We start from the raw sequence: 26,894 nt of genomic DNA, 5'->3' as shown, positions 1-26,894 counted from the left end.
TCTGTGGAGTCATGGAGAGGGCAGTCATGCTTGAGTAAAGTCTATAGCGTTGTGTGGGTGTGCATGTGTGTGTGTGTGCGCGCGTGCATGTATGGATGTGTGTTTCTCCACAGGCAGCGTGGCGCTTGGTTTGACTGTTGGTTAGTCGAGGTTAATAGGATCAGCTGGCTGAGAAGGGCATCTCCTCAAGTGTTTATAATCCCCACGTGAAGAGAACCCCCCTGAAACGCCTCAGAGTGGACACACACACACACACACACACACACACACACACACACACACACACACACACACACACACACACACACACACACACACACAGAGTGTGTGTGGTGGAGAGTAAGAGAGAGAGCTCATAGTTTATTTTGAAATTTGAATAGCCGGGATGGGAAACGGCACGGTTGATATGATAACATCTAAACAGAAGCAATGAAGCATAGATCGAGCGAGAGAAAGCGATAAAACATTGATCTACAGTACACACACATGCACGCACGCACGCACACACACACACACACACACACACACACACACACACACACACACACACACACACACACACACACACACACACACACACACACACACACACAGACAGAGGACAGGGCTCACTTCTGGGAACAGATTAAAAACCTTTCTGCTAAGAAGAAGAAAAGGTGTTTGTATCCAAGCTGTCAAGAACTATCCTTAATTGGAAATAAATCCTGCTGTATTACAAGTAAACGGAATGCGATTTACATTTGGAAATTGATTGAACAAAATGCACCCGGACACAAACAACCCCCATCCATCACTTTCAGATATGTACGTTTCACCGTTAATTCTCTGTGGCCGATTTAGAGTCTAGGCTAAACAGATTACGACTGTCTCTCAGTCAGTCTGAAGCACTGCACCTGATCCCTGACATTTCTCCCCTTCATTGTCACTTGCAAATGGAAGTCACCACCACCATGCCAAATGAATTCAGTATGTCTTCAGAATTCCATTAGAGTTAGCATAGAGCATTGTTCTTTGTTTACCATATCATATGTATCCCTATTCTGGGCATAATAGGCGAACATCTGGTAATCAAACATTTGGAACACTTAGGAAAATAGCAGATCACAATGCTTCACAACACGTGGGCTTGTAGATCTATGTTTAATTTTTGTATTTGATGTACAACAAAATCTTAGTGTTTTCAGTTGTTGAACATTTGACTTGATGTGTGTATGCACTGGCCATTCTTTTACTTGGGCGAGGGCTTCTTCTAACAATATGATTTGCCAATATAATGTGTATGTGCCTCAAGTGCGTCTGCTTCCATCCACAGCCTCTCACTGTTTTGATCTGATGGCAAAGTAAAATCATCTCTCTTTTCTATTTCATTAATTCATTTTATAGATTTTTACTTTTCAAAAACAAAGAAATAATACAATTCCCCATGGTGTCACTATAGGTCAGTAACAAAAAGAAAAGACAAGAAGAAAACAGCATTTGAGTCTGAGATGGTATTGCAAATAATCCCTTCCCTTGTAAACCTACTCCTACCCCGACCTATTGATCCATCCCACATGAGCTGACACCTCATATCGACAGAGACATAATACAATACAGAAAAAAACATAAAGCATGCAGAACTAAAAACAAAAAGATACAAAAAAGCAAGAAGTAATTAATTAACAATAAATGGAGTAATACAGATCAAGTTATAGTGTTGAAAGTCAAAAGCAAAGATACAACAAATGAAGGATTTACATATTCATTTATAAATAATGTGGTCCCAAAAGTGGCAAGACTTTGATGAGATGCTAGCAGATGGGTATGCTGTTCTCTGCATGTTGTCCAGAGTTACAAGAGAAAAAAAGCATATTAAATAATGATTCATCAACTAACAAAGTCTTGACAAAGTCAGACCGACCAATACATCGATTAAGCCTTAGGGCTTAGGGCAGATTTTATGGGTTAAGACAGTGGTTCTCAAAGTGGATTCCAGGGACTCTGTGGGTTAGGGTACAGAGTCTGTAACTCTGACAGTGTACAAATGTAACCAAATGAATCCTGACAGGTTCATTTGGTTCCATTTACACTGTCAGAGTTAAGGGGAAACATTCAAATTTGAAAGTTTGAGAAACACTGGGTTAACTTAAGAGAGAGAGACAATATTGCATATTCTACCACTTTTTCGAGTCACGTGTTCAAATACTGGATTCTGATTGGCTAAATTCCGGAGGTTATGAGAGGACAACTGCCGCAAAGTTGTGTGAGGAGATCAATGCGCCTCAGTGTACATCCGGGGACTTCAGGAGGTAGTCGGAACACCTTTCCCCCAACCAACAAATGAAGGTCGCAGCGGTCCTATGTTTACTAACGTGCGTACTATCGTCGCCGATTTATTTGGATCCAATGCAATCCGCCAACTTTAAAGCCCCTTTTCTCTGAACCTATGCCTTTCTGGAAGCGAACAGCCTCTATTTACGGCCGGAACGGTGCTTTTAACTGACGTTAGCTTAGCTGTAAGCTAGACGCATGGATTAGTATGGAGTTGGCGCCATCTGTTGGTGAGTAGAAGATGTTGTTGGTGGAACTATCTGCTGTCTCGCGGAAGTTTTATAGGCAATAATGATTGTAACTTAAGATCCTTGCAAGTTACAACTATGTGTTTTCTTTCATGTATAAGGGAAAAAGTGGTAGAAAAGCTATTTACCACTCGGGGTCGGACATTATGCTCTGATAATGTCCTGTGTTAGGGTGTTATCGGACTCGGCTTCGCCTCGTCCGATAACACCCTAACACAGGACATTATCAGAGCATAATGTCCTCTCACTCGGGGTAAATTGCTTACGTGATGAAACCTTTAGAACGTCTCAGCACTTGGTAGCATCATTATCTAGCTAACGTTGTTGCCTCTCCTGTGTGTTTTTGTTTTGCAGTTACTTGGAGCTGCATTCCTCGCCATAGGCTTGTGGGCATGGGCGGAAAAGGTAAAGTATACACTTGAAGTGCACACACATACCGGTACACACGCATGCACGCGCACATACAAACACAAGACTGTTGTTTCGATTGCGTGCCTCACATTCCTCCCCTTATTATTACCCATGTTACCTAAGCAAGAAATTAGGTTTCTTTTCTGGAGGGCATTTAGTTGGAGAAAGGAGAAGTGGTTAAGAGTGACAGTATTTGTGTTGCGCCCCGTAAATAGCCTATCTACAAGCTGACAAAAGCATGTTGTGAGCTTGTAGATCGGTTATTTTTGGTGTGCGACACAGGCTCGCCAAGTGCCGTATAACTTTGTCTTTTTGTGCTTCACCATGTGCACAACTGTAGCACCATTCCTCTAACTTATTAACTGATAAGGGCCTTAATTAGCCTCTTAAACCACCCCCACTTCCGGAAATTGCATTTGCATTTGATTGAATGCAAATGCGATTTCCGGAAGGGGGTTGGTTTACGAGGCTAGGCCGTAATATGCTTGTCTTAAGTACCATGCATAGTAATACATAAGGACCGCAGCAATACACAAGAAACGGAGGGGGAGAGTCATTTAATCCGGTTGCTCCGTAGGTCCGGACGTAATTGTTTGTCTCCGTAACCTTACGGACAACACTCAACCTGACGGATCAAAACCGATAAAAACGTACGTACGCTTGAACTACCCGGCCGTGGCGAACTTTTGTCAACCAAGAAGACGTCATTCCTCACAGGAACGGCTGTGCATTGGCATGAGAATACATACACACACACACAAACGCGCGCGCACACACTCACACCGCCTCTCATCCAAAAGCGAGATGGGTGCAGTGCACTGTGTTGTTATTATTACTCAGTCTGGGTGGTTAAATCTGTACCCTCGCGGAGTTGCATTTACCGCGATAATGTTGCGACAGTCAGACAGCAGCTGCAGAACCAGTCCAAAACATCACGTCGGTCGCCGGGTCAAGAAATTCTGTGGTTCTACATATTTTGGCTAAAAATGCTTCGGTTTTTACACGTGTGTGCTGTGCAGAAGATCCCCTCCATGTGGCGCGCGGCTCCAACGGGAGCAGAATTGGAGCGGAGAGTGGGTCGGCACGTACATAACGCATAGAGCAACTATGAATGTCGACATAACTACCATACGTACTGTCTCACCCAAAAACGTACACAAAATCAACCATACGTAACTATAAATGGCCCTTTAGACCTCTCAGAGAATGGAATATAATGTACAGCTTGTTCCAGTTGCAAGGTCCAGTACAATGTACAACCATTAACAACATTGTGTTTTACAGGTTTAGCTGGTGCACAAATAGTTTTTTTTTCTTCTCTCAGTACACAGAATTTATATGAAAACCCATATGATACTCAATTGTACCAGTATCTAATACATGGAGAGAGAGAATTTGCATCACATTCCTTTACGGAGAATGAAGAATCCAAAACAAAAAAAATATTATGAATCAACCTTTGTTTTCCAACAAAATAATATTGCTTACAACCCCCTTTTAAGGCTGGTAAGACGGAAGCCACATGGACAATTCTTTTATGTGATGCATGCATTGTCTTTGGCAGTGTGACAGCATCTGCAGACAAATTGGATTAGCAGGCTACACATTTGTCAGGAAATTATTGTAGCAGCGGATCCTCTGTGGGCAATTGTATTAGTTTTCACTCGACACTACATATAAAGGTCAAATGCTGACTTTGCCCTCCCGTGTGTGAAGGAATGTGGTGCTGCCCGGATCTTCTTCCAGCCGGGTTAGCAGTCAATGTGCTCATTAATTAGCTGGAAATTGTACCAATTGATTTAGCAAATGCCCCACCAGCATGGAAACATGTGCTGATTAGCAACGTCTGGTCATGAACTCTGTTAAAATTGGCCAGCCCAGGAGTACCTCCAGTCAAACACGGTGAATAATAATAATGAATTGCAGGCGCCAAAGGACTGAAAAGGGGTGAGGCAGGGTCTCTGAGTCACCGAGATGACGAGTCTCCGGCCTCCTCACCTCAGACAGCCTCTTTATTGTTGCAGGGTTTGTGCTTAATTCAAATCAAACTGTTGTCTCTCTCTGCATTATTTATCACTGTCATATGATTTCATAATAATAAAATGTGCAGGCTCTCCCTGCAGATTAGCACTTCGCCAGCCGAAATAGAATGGTTGTTGGTAGATTAGCCGTGAAATTTCTATTATTGTATTATGATCTGAGACATAATATTATGTTTTAAACATGAGCCCGCCACCCCTCCTTCTTGGATGGCGCCGTTGTTTTTTTCTTTTTTTTCAATCCCCCGGTCGTTTGCTCACCATGAATATCTGGATCTCCATTGACATAAAGTGGAGGTTTTGGCCAAGGCATCGTCTCCCTGTGCGTTTCGCGTGCGCAATCCGTGCGCATATAATCCAAGCATATGGTCCAGGTATGACTGAACGGTCGATGTGACCATTTTGGCTAGCTTAGCCCTTAGCACTCCAGCTATGCTAATGTAATCGTCTAAACAGTAAACAGATGGCTGCAAGGAAGCCTGTGGAAGGAAAGGACCTGACGTCACTTCTGCTTCATGTCAGAGCAGCCATGAGCTATCGATGGACGAGCGGTGACTAGGGAAGGTTAGACGATCTTCTTCGATTTTCGTATACAAATCTTTTATTTCGGTTTTAATGACCCAGTAGGGTAAAAGACGGCGCGGCTGCGACACCCTTGCTCAGAAGTCCGGTATAAAACGGTTTTAATATTAAGAGGCTCCCCGTGGCTTGGAAAGGGTTAAAGGGCTGTTGGCATTCACACTAAGCACTATAACTGTAACCATAGCTATTAACTATAACTAAATCGTTCAATGTTATTTTAAATTTGACTATAGTTATACTTATAGTGCCCTTTAGGAAGTCATACCCTTCCTAGCACACTGTTTCCCAAACACTGGGTCGGGACCCATTTGTGGGTCACGGACACATTTTTATGGGTCCCTTAATTTTGTTTTTAATTGTTATTATTTCAAAACCTTTTCAAAAAACATTCCCAAAAGAGCTAACATTTTTATGAATTAAAATGTTATTTTTTTATTAGAATTTCTGTATTTAGCTTGTAGATATGCTATTTTCACTAGTTTTGGTCCCAGGCAAACATCTGATTTCTCTTTTGGGTCACAAGCTAAAAAGTTTGGGAACCACTGCCCCTGCACAGTCAGGAAGGTGACCGGGCCGGGCCTTTCCCACCAGATCGCTGTAACCTGGCGACGCCCCTAGTCACTGCGTCACATTCCTGGACGATAGCACTGCTTTCCTCCTCCTGTGGTTTCCTCCACTACTACCAGCTCAAGCTGTAGTCGGTTTTGTCCTGTACTCCAGTGGAAATTTGATGTCTCCCCGGGACTCAAACTAGTTACTACCCTAGCTATTTTCACTACATATAGTGACGAAGACGAATAATAACAACCAGTACGACTCCCTAATCGGGAGATAAGCGACCGTCAGGTCACATACATAAACTTAAGAAGGCAATTGTACCGCTTTGTGTGATTTTAGGGCAAAATCTGTAGGAGCAGTGTCCAAAAATGTGTTTTGCAAGAATCTGCCTCATGGTGGCGCTAGAAGCGGGCCATGTAAGAAAGGAGGGGTGGAGGTTGTGGTTTGGCGGCCAAGGAGTGTGTGTGCAAAGTTTGGCATGAATGGGGCAACGGTGGCGGAGATACGAGTAGGGTAAAAGTGTGACGTGTGACGTGACAGACAGACAGACAGACAGACAGACAGACAGACAGCCAGCCAGCCAGCCGGTGGAGGTTTTGATAGTAACTGCGACCTGACGGTCGCAATTAAAAACAAAATGTCGGAAACAAAAATAAATAAATGGACATTTACTTTCCTGACTCCTGAGCCACTGTTTGGGAAACACTAATCTCTCAAGGCAGACCCTGATACATCATCAAATGAAGAGGAACAAACAGAGAGGGTGTTCCCTTTTATTGGACGATAGTTAGCCAGAATGGGGAAACACTGCTGTATGCTATCGGAGAAGCAGGGAGGATGCAGGAACTGGAGCAGACCAGAGACTGACAGGAAGTCATCTTGAACACACACACACACACACACACACACACACACACACACACACACACACACACACACACACACACACACACACACACACACACACACACACACACACACAGAGGGCTGTGGGGGCAGGGCTGTCGGAGAGGAAGGATGGATGTCTGTTTGGATGTTTGTGGAAGGTTTTAAACACTGCCTTCTGCGGAAAATATCTCACGTTTTAGGCATGTGTTAGATCTGCCAGAGAGAGAGAGGGGGAAAAAAGCTAAAAACGCAAACATTGTAAATAAATCAAGACAGAATGCTGAAGAAGTCATCGGGCTGCAGGCTTTGTTCTTTGTGTGTAAAAAGAGAAAACAAACAGAACTAAAGCGTAGGACAAGTTGGGACGTTTTCAGTGAACACCTGAACATCTACACCCCCTGGGGTTTTTAACGGGTCAATCTAAGGCTCTCTGGCCTGCTGGCACACAGCTTACGTGTTTATTTGAATTGCTCAAACATCAGAAGCTCCCTTGTAGGTCTTTTTTGGTGCGTATGTTTTGTGTGCGTCTTGCAGAAGACACTTGACGAGAGGAAGGAAGGGAAGTGGTGTTGTTTTTGGGGGGTTATCTTTTTAAACCCGAATAGGCTCTATGCACAGCAGCAATATTGGACCATTCTGGTCAAACAGAGTCGGGGTGCTGTTGATATCGTGCATCTTGGCTCACTGGAAACACTCTGCTACACCAGTGTGTCCTTGAGGGGGTTCCAAATGTCCCCTTATGGGTCTGACTGTAACCATAAGAGTGTACAAATGGAACCAAATGGACCCATGTGGTTCCACTTCTCAGAGTCATGGTTGGTCCTTGAAATCGACATAGAAAAATAGGGTCCGCAGCTTTAAAGTTTATTAGGTCCCTTTTCACCATGGATGTGATGTTTCGAGTCTCATGGCATTAGGTCCTTAAACTCAAAACGTTTGAGAACCACTGTCCTACACTAAATGGAAAGGAGCCTTCATTAGAATAATTGGTAACACCTGTGAAGGAAGCAAAAGGAAGGGGCCCAGTTTCTTTCCAATATGGCTGCTGTGAGTGTGCATGGAGGTTATTATAACAAACTTGGTTGGGTTGTCTATCTCAGTGGTTCTCAACCTTTTCAGACCGCAAACCCCAAAATAATCATATCTTAACTGGGGACCCCCCACCCTGACAAGCACTAAAAGTTGAGGCATTACATTTTGTATAACACGGTTCTATTGTGAAAATAGCCGATCTATATGCGAGTATGGAGATATTTTCACTATTTTCACAATTTCTGATATTTGACAATTTGGCCAATGTTTAATTTGTCATTAAAAAGTCCTTAAATTGTCACTTTAGAAATGTGCAGATACCCTCTATACCAGGGTTCCCCAATTAGTTTTCCCCAAGGGCCGAGTTATGTCTAGGGTACCAAGCCGAGGGCCACAACATTGCGGGAGGCGGCGGCGTTCCCGCTACTTTTTCTTTGATTTCTTCATGAATTGACTGAATGATTGAATTTATTTTTCATTCATTAACACATTGACCGCCATTTTAACATACCTCCGTACTCCCACCTGCCATTCGTCTCCATAGACTTCCATGTAATTGGGTGTGCACGGATCATGCACACCCATGCCTAGATAATGCACCACGTGTGTCCACATTGCTCACAGCTTTCAAACAAAAAAATCCGAATGGAAATCCGTTCAGGCATTCATGAGATAACAGCCACTATGTTTAACAAAGATGGCTGCCAAAATGGCTGCCATGCTTGAAAGATGGGGTTGCTATGGGGGTTAAACATGCAATTTCGCGATTGCTATCATGCCTACTCCATTCTTTGGGGTCCAAAAATTTTTTTGAAAAAAAAATTTTTTTGAAAAAAAAAAATTCTCGGGACTATCGGGCCTGGCGGGGAAAGACATTGGAATAATCTCGGGACTATCGGGCCTGGCAGGGAATGAGTTAAAATGTTTGCATTTTTGGGGAATGTTTTTCGAAAATGTTTTGAAATAATAATTAAAAACAAAATGTAGGAAACAAAAGATTCAGGGATCCATAATAATGTGTCCGTGACCTACAAATGGGTCCTCCTGACCCACTGTTTGGGAACCAGTGGTCTAATCTTTATCCTCCTTTCCTTACAGGGGGTGCTGGCCAACATTTCGTCCATCACAGACCTGGGGGGCTTCGACCCTGTGTGGCTCTTCATCGTGGTCGGAGGGGTCATGTTCGTTCTGGGATTTGCCGGCTGTATAGGAGCCCTGCGAGAAAACACCTTCCTGTTAAAGTTTGTAAGTCAACACCTGGTTTATTGGGGGTTTTGTTTGTAACCACTTACTATACTTTTAAGTTAGGGGGCATGGTGGCGCAGTCGGTAGCGCTGTCGCCTCACAGCTAGAATTTCCTGTGTTCGATTCTCGGTAGGGGAAGCTGTGGGCGCTGGAGGCGTGTTCTTTCCTCCGCGTCATCAGTGCCCATACCCTAGGTGGGGTTGGCGAAAGGGCCTTTCTGTGTGGAGTTTGCATGTTCTCCCCGTGTCTGCTAGGGTAAAAACATGAAGTAACCCTGGTCTCTATAATGCCTCCCCCTGGTCAGCCAGGGTGCCTGATGGAAGGGAATGGATTGGAACTCGTTGGAATAACGTGTTCCTTCCACATGCTACGTCCAACCGGGGAAGCTCCCCCTGTCAGGTGATAAGAAGCGGCATGCTCACTCCTCATGCTCCGAAGGAAGCATGAGCGCAGTTCGGGGCCCTCCCCATGTTGGCAGAGGGAGAGCAAAGCCCAGGATTACAGCTTAGGCAATTGGCACCGGGTGAAAAATGGGTTACAAAGTCGTGGGATAAAAATGCAGAAAAATACAAAAAAAAACTAAAAACTATTTTATACTTGATGGTGTGTCGAAAATAGCCGATCTACAAAAACAGATCAGCTATTTTGGTTATTTTTGGAAGATCTTTGCCTAATTTTCAAAAATGTTTGCATTATGACATGCCCATAGTAACACAAAGTGTTGCTAAACCAATTCACACATTGCTCACGCACGTCTCACACCTGGACCCGGAGAATTCGCACTACAGCTAACATCGTCATGGTGGACAGCAGCATTTCCCCTTTTCATCAAATCATATCTTCCCCATCTGTACCATGGCCTGTTGGCAAGCCATGGATAAAGAAGGGGAAGAAATCACTCCCCAGAGCTATGACGCATCATATTTTATTGCTAGGCTATTTGAAAATAGCCGACAAGTTCCTGTAGCTCTGCTATTTTCAAACATTTTGTACCTTAAGTACATTTTGATGCCAACACTTTCATACTTTTACTCAAATACATTTAGAATTCCTGACTTTTACTTGTAACAGAATATTTCTATATTGCAGATATGTATAGATAGTTACTTTTTAAGTAAAATATGTACTTTTTCCAGCACTGACCACAGCATTTCTCCCTTTCATCAAATCATATCTTCCCCATCATCTGTACCATGGCCTGTTGGCAAGCCAAAAAACTAAAATCACTCCCCAGAGCTATGACACATCATTTTGGAGGAGGTTGTCTTTGTTGTGCAGCGCTAAACGTCACGTGACTGACAAGAGACAAACTAGCCTGGTTGCCGCCAGCACCTATTAGCTGCTGTCCAGGTCCATTAGGCCCCGGCAACAGAGGAGATATGGGAAGCTGATGTGGCTTTTGGGCTCGGGAAGTTCTTTATGACCCGCTGCATTTATCATTAGCCCCCTCTTTTTTTTCCTCTCGCATTTACTGTAAAGGCACGGCGCGATGGCACCTCTGGGACTGGTGCTCTCACACAGCCACGCTCTCATTCAGCCAGCCAGGCTTCCGTGCCTTGGAACCAAACTTACTGTATACACAGGGGTAATATGTCGGAGTCAGATTTCTTTTTGTAGTTTCCTAAGCAAATTACAATAAGAATGAATTTGTTTCATCCTCACGATTCTCCCCAAAAGGGACTTTATTGTGTGAATGATATTTAGGTGCAAAAGAAAGCGATTCTGTGCGTTTATTTTTCAGAGCCCCCACCACCACCCAAGAAAATGTCTCTCTTTCTCTCTCTCTCTCTCTCTCTCTCGCACTGCACACTGGTGTGTGTACACACAACATGTGTGCGTGTGTTTGTGAGTGAGAATAATGTGCATGTATTATGTATTGTTGTTGTGTGGGTGGGTCTATTCATTGTTGAATGTTTTAGTACTGTAATTATTGCTCCATTTATTGTTCATTGTGCATTTCTTATTTTTACTCTTTCTTAGTCTGTGCTGCAGAATCTCCCCCCTGGGGGAAAATAAAGTGTTATCCCATCCTATCCTAAAATAATAGAGGCTGACTGTACTCCTCTGTGTGTGTGTGTGTGTGTGTGTGTGTGTGTGTGTGTGTGTGTGTGTGTGTGTGTGTGTGTGTGTGTGTGTGTGTGTGTGTGTGTGTGTGTGTGTGTGTGTGTGTGTGTGTGTGTGTGTGTGTGTGTGTGTGTGTGTGTGTGTGTGTGTGTGTGCAGTTCTCTGTGTTTCTGGGATTGATCTTCTTCCTAGAGTTAACCGCTGGCATCCTGGCGTTCGTTTTCAAAGACTGGATCAAAGACCAGCTCAACTTCTTCATCAACAACAACGTCAAGGCCTACCGCGACGACATCGACCTGCAGAACCTCATCGACTTTGCCCAGGAATATGTGAGTCTACAGCTAGTATCTCACATGTCAAGTTGTGTTGTTTGTCTCTTTGTTTATCTTTAAGCGTCTCTGTAGAAATGACAATCAATTAGACACCCCATTGCGGAGTAGATCCCCTGATGAATGGCATTGTAGTGGTATTTGAATAGTTACGCAATTATTTGAATGAGATGATTTAGGTAATTGGATCCCATGTCATGTGTGTAATCGCTCTGGTGTGATGTAACTCGCATAATCCTGCCTGGTCATTAATGGCACACGATCTGCAGCATGTATGCTTGTGCAGACTGTGCACGCTTAAGCTGACCTGAGCTCCCGATCAACAAACAAAGACCGTTTTCACTGGCCATACCGTAACAGCTATGTTAAAACGCTTTGACAATGGTCTGCAGTTATAGGCAGGGAAAGATACAAATAGTTTTGTATCTATTTTATTCTTTCTCTGCAGCTTAGACCCCAATGTGTATAGTCCGCCATACGCAAAGTGCACCACTGGATATCCCAATATCATAAGATATACAAATATCCAAGCTGCTTTGATGACCTGGCCCACTGCCCGAAAACGCCCTGCAGCCTAAAGAAACCTCACCAGTCTGCAATTTTAGATTACACAGCAATATCGCCAGTGCGTGTGTTTACATGCAAACGAGAAGTAGGATTAATAGGTGGCATCAGTTCATCAGCCAATATTGACACAAATGGATCTCAGTAATGTGATTGCTCTTAAGTTGTGTCTACAACTATTTGCATAATCACTGTTTGCTCCATGGAAAAGACATGGGGAAAAGAGACACACACACACACACACACACACACACACACACACACACACACACACACACACACACACACACACACACACACACACAATTTGCTTATCCGCGAAAATACCTGGGAAGTGTGTGTTCAATAATGTATGTCTTTCGAACACAACATACTGTATAATAAGTGAGACCGAAGCCTCACTGTGTATAGGCTACCTATGCACCAAAATTTATGTTACTGCCAACAAGTAGCTCTGGTCAGCCATGCCAAAGGCAAAAAGCATAAAGACAAACAAAAGGCTGCTGAATAGACTGCCAGTTTCTGCACGATTCACACCGGATGTAAGACCAGATAAGATTGACAAGCACGGCAAGACAACTTCACTGATGCTCAACCAATCCTAAACCGCATCAGCATGATCAGCTGAAGTGGTGTGTGGGCACTGAAAACAATGGACTCCCATTATTCATACAGCTTCTATGCTAACACAGGTGAGCTTTTCAGAGCTACAGTATGCCGAATAGTGGCCAAATGTACTTGTGGGAAACAAAATGTGCATACCTCTCCACAATTGATTTTGCAATCTACTTAAAAATCGCTTGTTGTCAGAGCGGTGACCAGCCAGGCTGGTTACACAATGATGTTCAATGAAAGCCTGAACTCAAACAGATGGACCTGCACATTTCGGTTCAGATGAAAAATATGCGCTCCAAAAGTAATGGAAACTGTGTAAAATATTGCTGAAAAGTTTTGAAAATTAATTGGAAAAATGTGTGAGAATCCTTTCTTTCTTTCCATCAAACTCTCTCCAACTCCCTCCTTATCGTGCAACACAGAATGTATCCACGTTTAGATACAAGTTGAGTGCTGTTATCTCCTTATGATTTATGCCATCCAACTCACCAGAGCAGAGTGTTCTGTTCATCATCAAAGCCGCTGGCTATTTCCACTTGTACGGTATTCGCCTTAGGACAGCTCAGCAAGATGTTTCTTTGATGAAGATTGTTCATCAGAGAAAGTTCATGCAGCTGGATCATAAACACTGATATTCTGTCTCTTTGTGCTTTTAATGTCAGCCCCAATGGCATATTTTATTATTTTTCTTTGTCGTACTGTGTCACTATTTTTGAGAATTTCTGAAAATACTTGCCTAACATGCCGAAACATAGGGTTAATATTGAATTCACTTAAAGCTTAAATCCTGATTTGTGCACTTTGCTCAACACCATTTTATACAAATGGTGCAGTATTCTCATCTCATTTTGAACCTAGTGCTATAATGCAGTATTCTCATCTCATTTTGAACCTAGTTCTAGTGATGAATGTTGTTCTGTTGTCTTATTTGTAAATTAATAACTCATTCATAAATTCTATTTCACCCATCCTATCTATTGGGAGCAGCAAGTGAGATTAATCCTGTTCCTAACACCCTTCCAGGCTATGTGATAGACACTCAACAGCCATCAATTGAACACAATCAATGGACGGAACGAGTTATGATATTTCAGTTCATAATAGTTTGAAAGATATTCCAGGGAATAACAGTGTTTTGACTTTGTCCTGTCCTCCCTGGCACAGTGGTCATGCTGTGGAGCTCACGGTCCCAACGACTGGAATCTGAACATTTACTTCAACTGCACTGAGCTGAACCCCAGCAGAGAGCGATGTGGCGTGCCCTTCTCCTGCTGCGTCAAAGACCCCGCCGTAAGTCCCGGCCAATACACTCACTGTATACAGGGTTGTCAACATTGGACGGTCAGAATCCAGGAGATTTATTTTTTGGGGGGTGCGCGGAACTCTCCTACCGGGGTCTGGGGGTCCTCTCCTTTTACTCTATGGTCCTCTCCCCAAAACCTCTTAACAGATATATACTTTCCTGTGTTCTGTTGAATTTTGTGCATGTTTGATACTTTTATCAGGCTTGCTTTACTAGCACTGGTACAATTTCAGCCTTAAATGCCAAATGTAGGTGAATAATAATGACTTCTCATCTTTAAGTCATTACATTTATATGATCTTTCTTGCATGCATTGCCCCCAACCCTAAAGCGGGGGGTCTGGGGGTCCACCCCCAGAAAAAATACAACATAGTAGATGTCATTTCCTGTGTTCTGGTGAATTTTGTGCATGTTTTATACGTTTATCAGGCTTGTTTTACTAGCAAGGGTACAATTTCAGCCTTAAAATGCCAAATTTGATGACTGAACCAAAGGATTTAATGATGACTTCAAATTTTTAAGTCATTACTTAAGTGAATATGTGTCTGATCTTTCTTGCATTCATTGCCCCACCTCTAAAGCAGGGGGTCTGGGGGTCCTCCCCCAGAAAAAAAATAACATAGTAGATGTAATTTCCTGTGTTCTGGTGAATTTTGGGAGTTTGATACCAAATCCAGGAGAAATCCAGGAGATTTGCCAATCCAGGAGCATGCCAGGAGATGGGGTCAAAATCCAGGAGACTCCTGGGAGATCCAGGAGAGTTGACAAGCCTGACTGTATAGTATACAACAGTGGTTCTCAAATGGGGTCCGGGGACCCCCAGTGGTTCATGATGGGGGTTCCTTTCACCTGAGGACCCAATTAGTGGTTCTCAAACCTTTTAAAATCAAGGACCCCCAGAATTATATGTATTTGGCCGTGGGCCCCCATCCCAAAATATTTTGTTCCAGGGACCCCGCAGAAGCAAAGATTTGAGTTAAAAATGTTCTACATTTTTCAAAAGCTTGAAACTGTTTGAGAAACCCTGGTGTACAAAAACATAAAGCTTCACCACCTAAAAATTATGTAACATACTGTACTCCAGTGAGACGCTATTCAATGGCGAGCCAATAAGGTCAGAGTGTACTCATGTTTCTATTCTGTATTCTGTTTCATAACACCAGGTATCACCTCCTCGACCAGAAAGGACTGAGCTAGCCAGGATTGCAACTATAGATTGTTGTTAGCGATGTAATTAAATCCATGTGAAACGATTTGAATTAATTAATTTATAGTCTGATTAAACTCAATATTCTATACAACGGTGTGGTGTGAAAATAGCTGATTTACACGTTTCTGGATTAGCAATTTTTGCTATAAAGGGAAAACATGACAAAAAAACATACAATTTAAATTTCAATTATTTTATTGTAATTTTTAAAATGATTAAATTGATCATTTTGATTAACTGTTGTACCCCTAGAACTCGCAAAGTCTGATGTACTGATTGGTTGAAATAAACATTTGTTCAGACCACAAAACTGAGTAATTTCCCTCAACCTCTCTGGTATGGAATTTCCTCCATTATCATGTGCTGGTGACACAGTCAACAAGTTACTAGTGAAAAGGTGTATTGTTTTTGGTGTTTCTTCATTGTTTCATCATGTTAATGTGTGCTCTATGCTGTTTATTACAGGAGGACGTCATCAACACACAGTGTGGATATGATGTTCGACTTCAAGGGGTTAGTATTTCTATTTGTATTCTCAGCTGCTCTAGATCCTGCTTTACATGCATAAAGGGCAACTTCATATGTTTTTTTTCTGTTCATCTAGTGATCGACAAGAGACTTGTGTATTATCAGAATCAAAAATAGAAAAAGAGATAGAGAAAAAAGACAAACATTAGCTGTGACACATGCGTTATAAATTAGAGACAGATAATCAAAGTATAAATGCTGTTAGATAACCAAAATAGGCAATCAACAAGCTCACAACTAAATATAAAAGTTTATTATTTTGGCCTGGGCCACAGGGTACTGGTCCAGGCACCTAGGCTGGTAATGCAGCCCTTGCAGCGTCGCAGGTTCGAGTCCCCATCCTGACCACCTTTGCTGCGTGTCACCCCCATTTCTCTCCGTTTCCTGCCTGCCTACTGTATACCTATTAACTCATTCGTAGTTTACGGCCGTAAAGCCCGTTAATTTCTCTATGTCTTTCACTGCCGGCTTCTCCAAGTCCTACCTGTTAACGTGGGCGCTCGTCCAGTTCCCATCGTGCGTGATCGGACACTGCTCGTGTGTTCGCGTATTCCATCAGCTTCTCAAATCCGTTGAAACTTTTTCAATTGATCAATAACTTCTCCATCTGTAAGCCGCGGAGCTCAGACAGTAAGCTGGGCCAAAATAGAGGACGGACTTCCGCTTCCGGTTCAGGGACTCCAATGTTAAATTTGTCCGCTCAATAATGTGTCCGTGTAGAAACCGATCACGGAGCATTAGTTCCGGCCTATTTTAGTTGCGCTTCGATAAAAAAATGATTTTTAATTAATTTTTATTACATTTACGGGTTCTACGGGCATGGCAGAGAAGGGGTACAAAGGGGTATTTTGATGGCAGAGTTTGTGTTAATAAATTCAGATAATGCAAAAAAAAAAAAAATCTTTAAAAGTTTATTATTTTTATTTCATTTTAATCGATTAAATTGATTAGTTCTAATAAGTGCTGATAGAGAAATGGTCTGACCGTATACAGTACCTATCCCTCACTCTACCGGGAAGCGCTCACTATCCCGACTATCCGCTGTTCCGACATGGTCGGCAGGTTAGTTACTTAGCGTCGGCAGGTTAGTTACTTAGCGTAAGGCAGGTTAGTTGCTTAGCGTAAGGCAGGTTAGTTACTTAGCGTCGGCAGGTTAGTTACTGAGGTAAGGTTTACTGAGGTTAGGTTTAGGGTTGGGGGTAGAGTTAGGGTTATAGTTTTAGTGTCGGAATACCGGACCGTCGGAACTCTGATGCGGACCCACTCTACCGGGGTCCACCACCCTGAATAACACAGTTTAAAGGTCTGGAGGAACGTATTTAAAGCCTTGCCAAAACTTCACCAATGTTCAACTTCAGTACTAGCATTCTAGTACTGTGAGGAAGATATGTGAGATTCTGACATACTGTAACATTTCCCAATGTGTTCGGTCTGGAGAGATCACTCTCTTCCTGCTGCTGTGAAAAGAAAAACAAAAAAAAACATATATATACTGTACATAGTTTTATGCAGGCTAGCTGTGTTTTTCTCTTAACACACCAAACACATCGGGAAGTATTCTATATTTTCTGCTATCGTATAGAATATATACCGTAGGATTCAGGTAAAACAAAAATGCACGTTTCCCTTTAACCAGCTGTATAATATAAGTCGAACAATCTCACTTTTGGAGCTCATTATTATCTCTGGTTGTGATGGTTTTCCAAGAGATACAGCTCAGACGATGGTGCACACAGTTCGTGGAGACAGACAGTAAGTAGTATAACATGGCTGGCAGGCGGCTCTCTGCCCCTTAACAACATGATGCAGAGGCATGCCAAAGAGTATTCACTCTGCAATGTTGCCCAATTGGAAGGATTTCATCATCTGTTTAGGAGTGGTGGTGCCAGTCTAGACCCAGTCCACTTGTTATCTGAAACGCTCTATACTTATGGTGGATTCCTTTTCGAAGGGTGTGTGTGGGTGGGGGGGGGGGGGGGGTGTTAACCGCTTAACATCTGAGGCCGATTTCACTTTTCTTCTAAATCCAAACAGTTTTCTAAACAAACTTATGTTTCTATGTCAGTGGTTCTCAAACGTCTTCATGTCACGCACCACCAAAATTATATGTATTTGGCCGCCGACCCCCATCTCAAAATATTTTGTTCCAGGGAACCTGCAGAAGCGAAGATTTGAGTTAACGATGTTCGCTTAAAATAAAGTATAATAAAGATGATATAATATAAAATATTTGCAAGTGACTATGAGCTTGTATATCTGCTATTTTTGAATAGCCAAAGTATACAATGTGGTTAAAATGATTGTGACACGGATGCCTTTAAGGTTTTAAGTCCTGTTGTCAATGCGATGCACTGTGAGCTTGTAGATCCTTTATTGCTATTTTGGATGATTTCTGCCTAAAATGACATGCCCATAATAGGGACGTCAGGTTGGAAGTGGTTAAACTGTGTTAACCTTTATCTGTTCCTTCAGCATAGACATACACATAAATATAAGGGACTTAGAATTCTTACGTATTCACATGTAGCTGAGATTCATGTATCTATTCTAATCACATCCGGCCAGCAAACACAGGAAGAGAGAAGGTAGCGTATAACGGGTTAATTTGCCGGCATACTGTTCCTTGCCTTAATGACAGATTGGCGTTCTAACAGGGATAATTAGGCTCCAGTTATAGCCTCAGAGACCAGCCTATCTATGCTCTGTAATTGGCGGCTCAGTGGCTTATGCCAGTCCTCTTGTGTGTATGTGTGGGTGTGGTGGTAACAACTCACTGCACTGCAGTCAGCAGGAGTGCTGTTGCTAGGCGCGCTACAACACAGCCAGCCACCTGCCAATCGCCTTGGTCCATTTCCTATGCACGTTCCTTTTTTTCCCCCCTGTAAGCGTGGTGAAGGCCACTGGCATCGATCAACGCGTCACGCTACGTTCCCGCGTCGTAGGCCTGGGTGGCATATGGAATACAATTTATGTCATGGTATAATTTGAAGCACGGTATATTCCTTTTTCTTAAAATGTCAAGTTAAATGCCTCCTAAGGGGTAAAGCGCCCGGTATGGCATAGCAGCTATTATGGCACTATTTAATGTATTACCAGAACATACAGTAGTTCAAATGGTACACACTTTTCATTTCCTGAAATCTCTGAAAAACCGTTCATGAAATACAACAAAATGAAGCTACAGCAGACAAAAAACACCTGGCCTGGTCCAAATCCATACTCTAGGGCAGCACCCCCCCCCCCCCCCCACCGGCGTGTCGTTAGCGGTGTGTCTACGGTGGGAAAGAGGAAGAGGGCAGTGACAGAGGGAGGATGACAAAAACAACAAAGACGGAGCGGCTGAAATGGCTCCAGGGGGGGGGGGGGGGGGGGTCATGGTCACAACAACACACGGCTTCCTGACATTTCATTGGCCGCCCCGGGGAATCGCCTTTACCGATCCTATTGGTTTTGAGAGAAATTTTCCAGGTTTTTTGCAAGAAGGAAAATGTGGGAACAAAAGAGTTTCTTGGTGGAGTTGTCTCCTCAGGACTAACAAAGAGACCATTGTAGGAAACGCCTCTCCTGCCCCCCCCCCCCCCCCCCTCTCCTCAGTGTCAATGGAGGTTCTAAATTACACCTTTTCTGTTGTCATCCATGAATGGAGCTCGTACGTCATTGGCTTAATGTCCCAACACAAAACAGCCATCTGTACTGTAAAGTCAGGAAGCACTTCCTGATTTTATGACAAGTCCTTGCAGTAGTCAGCAATCTGCTGTCCGTCTTCTCGGCATATTGCACCACACCTTCAAAATAAGTGTTTTGATGTCCTCTATCTTGCCAATGCAAAAAAGCAATAACTGCTCAGAGGGGCTTTGTGGTTGTGTGAAAATGTAATGACTCGGTAACAGGCATTTCTTCAGACATGCCATTATAGGTCGACATTTTCATTGACTTTCAATTTCTTACAAAAATGATTCAAAAGTAGCGACAATGTATTTGTTTATTTTATTTATCTTCATAAATGTCACTTGTTACCTTGTTCCTTAGTACAAGAGTGTGATCTCTGAATAAGTATGTCCTGTTCCCTCATTAAACTGTCAGCAGGCCATCTGTGCCACAGGAAATGTACCCAACGATGTGTGTGTTAGTCATAGGCCAAATGCTCATTATGTTGGCCTTGACTCATTATGCAAAGTCCAAGACCCGTCTCTGAACCACTTATTTGTTTTAGGTATTTTTTTTGTTTTTGTTTTATTGTACACATTTGTCAGATTCTTTTAACCTTTTCATTTATTTTGTATGTTTCATATAAAGGAGTTGGACCAGCAGAAATATATCTATACCAAGGGCTGTGTGGGGCAGTTTGAGAAGTGGCTTCAGGACAACCTGATCATTGTGGCTGGAGTCTTTGTCGGTGTTGCACTTTTACAGGTAAGAAGTATTTTATCTCCTTGCAGACAGCTGGTCTGCCTCTTGCAGTAAAATGTTTACCCAAAGCCAAGAATGCGGCAGTGCTTTGTGATTTTGGGGTCATTGCTGCCATCTGCTGGTGAAAACGCTCCACATCAAGCACCCCCAGGCATCAGGTCATTTTAGACCAGTTCACCTCTAGTTGCGACGCATTGTGAGCTTGTAGATCTGCTATTTTCAAAAGATGTTTGTACATTTGAACTTGAAATGGGACATTCTCTTGAGTTTTCCACTTTTGGTGCTTTAAGTACATTTTGATGCCAATACCTTTGTACTTTTACTCAAGTACATTTTGAATTCCGGACTTTTACTTAGGGATCGCCAAATGGAGAAATTCTATTCTATTAACTGGTAACCATTGAGCCTTGTTGGTTAGGTAACTGATAACCGTTAAGGAAATGTGATAAAAAAATGCGCTGTTTTGACCCATTTAAAAAAAGGAAAATACACCCCTTTTTCCCCCCCATTATAAAGTGCCCTATTTACACATTAAAAACAACAATACAACGAGGCGGAGGATTGTTATGTTGCGTCTACACTCCAGTGTGTCCCTAATTTACTCTGTGTAAAGACGGCTGGTTTAACGTTCCACTCATCAACAAACTCACTCGTCGCGTGTTTTGAGCTTGCAGATCGGCTATAAACCTATGTCATCAACACGTAACACTAGTGAGTTGTGTTTTAAGCTCTTCCTTTCTATTTAAGACGGGTGACGGGTCTGTTTCGGAAAATCCAATCGCTGTTTGTTTCTTGATGAACAAGCTTGTCAAGTTGTCTCTGTCAGCAGCATGTGTGTCGCAGACAGATGCATGCATGGTTACACAGACTTTGGTGACCGCACAGAAATGTGTGGCTGCAGGGCGAAATTTAGTTGCATGGGCGATGTTACAGAAATTGATGTCCGGGTCACCATTAACTGTTAGTGCTTTCCGGTAATCAAATTCTTAACGGTTAAACGGTAATGGTTAACTGTTGGCGATCCCTAAACTGAACATGTCTACATTGATAAATAGAATATTTGAGTACTTTTTCCACCAGTTGATCTCATTTCCTTCCCGGCTGTGTTCACATGTAGATATTTGGGATCTGCCTGGCTCAGAACCTAGTGAGCGACGTCAAAGCGGTCAAAGCCAACTGGTGACGCCAGGCCCCGGAGGAGAGGTGAGGACAGCCCAGCACGCCGCTGATGACAAAACAACTGTCTACTTCGTTGAGCCGGGCAACATGCATACACACACACACATATACTTTAACGCAATTTTACGCACACTACACATCCAAAACACGCACAGTTTACCTGCCGGTGTTGACAATCGCAGGTAAAACATTCCTAGACAGTCAACACTCACACACTTGTTTGTTTACCATGGAGACAGGGGAGTGAGTCTGGTGATTTGCTCCGACACACTGGGGACCGCCTGCGGCCGTCTCCTTAAAACCCGCTTCAAAGTCAGACTCTTTCGTATTTTTCTTTGATTCGGTTCTTTATTCTGGGACACCGATGCAGGAGGACTCCTGTCAAGTGAGAAAACAGAGACGGATAGAGAGGCACGCATAAACAATAAAAACACAGAGGGATGGGGGGAGGCGTAACTCCAGGTTTTTAACAGTCACACTTTGCAATGTCACACGGCCTCAGGCGCTCAACTTGGGAAGTAAAACCGCACCTCCCGGAGATGCCTTTCTAAGCTTTGGTTTGTTCATTCGTTCTCCCTTCCTCCCGCTTGTCCGCCCGCCACCGCCGGGGAGAATTAAGTGGCTGTCAGGGACAGTGGCGCACGTTTTCCTCATCATAAACCTTTCATGACCACTGAAAGACTTGGACACACTGGGCCAGACGAGGGCACACTGGGCCGGACGAGGGGGTGACTTCTACACGGTGCTGGGAACTAACTGAAATTCCAATTCAAAGATTAGTTTTTTATGAAAGTGCCATTAATTTTGAGTGTTTATTTTTTATTTTTTCTCTCTTCTTGACTTGGAATTTCTGCACCCTGGTCCTGATGTCATATCTGTGAGCTGGCCGATGTCAGCGTGGACCTCAGGTTCTACCAACAATGCATGTTACTGAACTGCCTGTTTTATATTGCAGGCTGAAATATATATATATATTTTCCCATGTTCAATTTAGATGGAAAGAGGAAAAAAAAACTATCCTATACTTGCTCAAATGATGCCCTGTTTCCCTTATGGTGTGGTTTTGCTGCAGGCTATTGTAGTGTATCATTATGGGATGGCCTGGTTAATATAATAGGTCTACACTGTACAGGGAAAAGGGGGTTTCATGTTGTTTATCTCTGAGCGTCCCTGAAGCACGTGGGATTGCTGGATCGGGGCCTTTTCTTTTTTTTTTTTTTTTACTTGATTTGTCTTAGCAATTATGTTTTTAATGCTTTCATTTTGTCCACTGTGTATATATAAGTAAGAGAATAAGCCAGTTGTTAGATTCCCCCCCTCCCCCACCCCCAGAGATACTATGACATTTTCAGTGCGTGGCGTTATTTCATTCCTCCGGTCACCGGTCACTCCATTGACACCCAGTGATCCAATATATGGCTCGTTAGCTTCATCATTAGCGATCCTACGGAAACTAAAAGGTGGCAGCTAGCCACAAGCTAATTGACCACATTTCAGCTGTCTGTTACAATTTGGCTTCCGCTTGGGATTCCGTGACCGCTAACGAGCTATTTCTTGGTCAATTTGTGGTGCTAATGCTGATTCCCCCACTATGTGACAGGTGCCTGATTAAGTTCAATAACAACGCGCGTAAAAAATGTCATAGTATATGCTGTTAATCTTTCTTTACGTATTGTGTCTGGTCACAACCGGACTTCTTTTTAAATCTCTCTCTCTCTCTTGATATGTTGTGACCTTTGTTATATCAATATCTATCTTGTTACACAACAACAGTATATCACATGCTGCATACATTCAGTAAGATGGATAACAAAGCATTACCAGTAATGGTTTATTTTTTACCATACACTAACGTGGGCTTGGGTTTCAATATTTGTCCGCACAAGGTTAACACTACCCTTACATTTTCATTGTCAGGAACAGCTGGCATATCCTAAGATGGTCATCTGCTTTTAAATCAGGGGAAGAACTGTAGCCCTTCTCCCTTTTTCTATACGACATTTAATCACTCGTAGAACATGGACATTATTGGAATGTGTAAGGATGACTGGGTCAGAGTGATCGTTTGTATGTTCTGTTCTACATTTAACCACTACAGTTTTTATTTAGTTTTTAAAGATTGTATTTGTATATTGTATGAGATGCACACAATAAGGTAGTACTTGTGTGGGATTTATTCAACCATGCAAATACTCTGTGAACAAACATCCTTTTCTGCCCATAGGAGAGACAACACTAACAGAAACGTCACATTTTGAATTGTGATGTTAAGTGAAAGACCGGTAGCATTACAAGCTAGTGAACCGTGCAGGCACACGAGAGCCCTGCTCGAGCAGTGTGTATCCGAGAGTCAGGCTTGTGTGAAATCCCGTGGATATTTCTGTACTACTTTCGGTATCATCTCTCTGGATCTCCCTCATCTGTCCTCCTGTCAGGCTGTCTTTCCACCGCAGCTCAGGTGGGTTTAAACTTGGAGAGGGTTGAGCCTGGATGCAACCGGGGACCGTCTGCCCTCCCAAAGCCAGCTTTATAGGAAAGACAGTGGATTTCTGCATAGATATGTTATACCGTATATATAATATATATCTTCAATCTATGGCTTGTATGGCTGGTCCTCATTCTTGGCCGAGACGAATCTTGTAGTTGGCAGTGTGGGGGAAAAGTCTGGTCTCACTCCAAAATAGCATATGAAATTGTCCCATTTCCAAGCTTTGTCAGAGAGCTGTGTTATTTCTTTAAGTCTGTCCAACTTCTCCCCCACCTGACAGATGGGAATGTTCCCCTCGGGGCATAAACACACAAAACTCTTGTAAATTGTTGCACCCAAGTGGCCATGTGAACCATCTGTTAAACACCCAAGCCATATACTTCATTGTAAGAATAGTGAAAATACCTGATCACGACGCGTCACACCGTGTTGTTGTGAGCTTGTAGATCTGGTGCTATTTTAAGAACCTTTTTAGGAAAAGTTTCATTTATAATGACATGCCCTAAATGGGAATGCCAGAGTTAAAGTGGTTAAGTATGCACCAGAATGGATGGGAGAAAAGTCACAGCGGTGCTATGATCACCCTGATACTTTAAATTCAGACTGGTGCCCGATTAATTGACTGAAACTGGGATCCAAAAAAGGAATCTTTCCCTCTGAGTTTTATCAGATGATCACGAACAATTCCTCATTGTGTTTTCCTCCGGTTTTCATGTGGCAGCTCGTTTGCGCACCGTTTGCTTCAGTGATTCTTGGAAGAAGTGCTTAATTTCGGTAACCACTTATAGCTGGCAGAGTTTCCTCACTCAGGATCTCTTCCCACACAACAAAGCTCTGTTTGTGCTCGCGGGGATCGTTGTTCCGTTGTGCACAATGAAATAGAGGGCATCCTCGCAGTGATTTTATGGATCCGGCTGAGGGCAGGTGGAAAGCTGAGGCTGTCTGTCTTGTGGAGAACTGCAGTGCTCCCCTGTTCACCCTGCAGCAATGGCATCATCCTGTATATGAAATTATGAATGCAACTAGATTAAGGCTGGGCAATATGTTGATATATGTATCGATGTTGTGATACAAGACTATATATCGTCTGGGATTTAGATCTGCTGTTTTCCCTATTTTTAATTCCATTATTCCCTATTCTATATATGAATCTATTTTATATTTTGATATTATGGTCACAATACCATTAGTGTCACTATATTGATATCGAGGTATTTGGTCAAAAAATATTGTGATGATTTAGATTTTGTCCATATCGCCCTGCCCTAAACTAGATGGTTACCATGAAATACTGCTTCTGTCACTAGCTGGCAGAGTATTTTCATATTCAGATTGTTGAGTTACTTAGAATACTTAGTTTCTTTTACCACCTCTAGTGGATCTTGTTTTATTACTCTAATGGGTGAGGGATTCAGTTGCTAATTGTGTTTCGTCGTTTTATCCGAATGGCCTTGCAACGTGAAATGCCTGATTTTGTGAAAAGCCTGATTTGATTTCTCTCCTCTCCCTGTTGGGGATTCAGGTCATTACCGGAGGAGAAGCCTTATGCAAACCTTGAATATAGCAGTCTTTATCTGAGTGGACCTATTGCTCCATACTTGGTTTATTCTCTCTACCCTTATGCAGCACAATGCACAACAGATGTGAAATTAAGGAATGTGAATTAAAGATTATGTCTTAGAGATAATTATTTTGATTTTATATTATGGCTTTCTATTAAGACCTTTGTTCTCATAATCTTGTTTGTGTACATGAGCATTCCATTGTGCGTTCTGTTTTGTCACCTCTTTATCGCTCCTAGATGTGCGTGGGATGCCTACCAGTGACTTTGTATACATGAATTTTAATTATGCTGTTTATTTTTATAATTGAACACAAAACTGCTTGATTTTACTCTATATGCTTGACATTTTCCTACCAAAACGGTTTTAAAAGTAGGATGCATCACCACTATCTACCCAAACAGGTTTATCATTGTAATAATCTATTACAAATATACACCACAGTACTTCTGGTGATTTGAATGATCTTTGGTGTAAAAAAAATCATTTTTTAAGTTGGGGCTGTGGATGTTTTAGTAGGTTTAAGATGTTTGTGTTTACATTTCCCACATGGCTTTGCGGCGGTGTAGAACATCACCGCGTCTACCTCACGGTGTGCGGACATCGCTTCGCATCAGTCTGTAATCCTCAGAGAATCTGTGTAATGGACTCTTTTCTGTACAGTGGCTATCAGCACAGTTTACAGGCGTCATTTCTTTTCATATCACTTGTTGGTCAAAGCACCACCCGTAATTCTCTTTTTTTTAATGTTTTTGCTTTTCTTTCTGTTGTGTGAAAGCCTTTAAATTGCCTGCGACGGGGGTTTGCTCTTGAGACAGCTGACTTGCAACTCCTGCGGCTTTGTTTCCAATTAAAAAGGATACAGATGTGATTCTTTATGGACACTTTCCTTTCACAGAAGACGCACCAAGCATTCCTCTTTTAAATTAGCCTATATAGTAGCTTTTTGTTCCCTGTTTTGTCTTCTTTCTTGGTTGACCCTGGCTTGCCGGAGAATGTATGAAACTTACATCATACTGACATCCATTATTTTAACTTAGTCCTGCCTAGTCCAAAGGGTAGCCCTGGTCAAGAAACAAAGGATTTGTATAATAATTGTGGAACATGGTCTGTTACACTGTATATTGTGTTAAACGATATGCTCCTTTCATATATTAAAATAAAGGATTTATGAAAAAAGGGAGGAAATGTTATTTATTTTGTATCATCTTTTGGTGTTTGGCAAAAGTACATATAATCATTTGCAAAGTAGATGACTTGAACTCTTCACCCCATTTAGCCCTGGAATTATTTTATGCTTTAACTATTGAAAAATAGCAGATATACAAG

General features: G+C 42.5%; 1 protein-coding gene across 1 annotated transcript in view; it reads left to right on the top strand.

Moving 5' to 3' along the window:
• Nucleotides 1-26,659, top strand: part of tspan17 (tetraspanin 17) — a 33,254-nt gene extending 6,595 nt beyond the window's left edge. The window contains exons 2-8 of the mRNA XM_080746872.1: nucleotides 2,913-2,963; nucleotides 9,167-9,313; nucleotides 11,536-11,706; nucleotides 14,050-14,175; nucleotides 15,864-15,911; nucleotides 20,223-20,339; nucleotides 21,454-26,659. Coding sequence (XP_080602998.1) covers nucleotides 2,913-2,963; nucleotides 9,167-9,313; nucleotides 11,536-11,706; nucleotides 14,050-14,175; nucleotides 15,864-15,911; nucleotides 20,223-20,339; nucleotides 21,454-21,519 — 726 coding nt within the window. The 3' untranslated portion in view covers nucleotides 21,520-26,659. The remainder of the gene's footprint in view (nucleotides 1-2,912; nucleotides 2,964-9,166; nucleotides 9,314-11,535; nucleotides 11,707-14,049; nucleotides 14,176-15,863; nucleotides 15,912-20,222; nucleotides 20,340-21,453) is intronic.
• The last annotated feature ends 235 nt before the right edge of the window (nucleotides 26,660-26,894 follow it).

Source organism: Nannobrachium achirus, assembly GCF_963921795.1.
Source record: "Nannobrachium achirus genome assembly, chromosome: 17".
NCBI classification, from domain to species: domain Eukaryota; kingdom Metazoa; phylum Chordata; class Actinopteri; order Myctophiformes; family Myctophidae; genus Nannobrachium; species Nannobrachium achirus.
The sequence above is the reverse complement of the archived record's forward strand: the minus strand, read 5'-3'. Positions and strand labels throughout refer to the sequence as shown.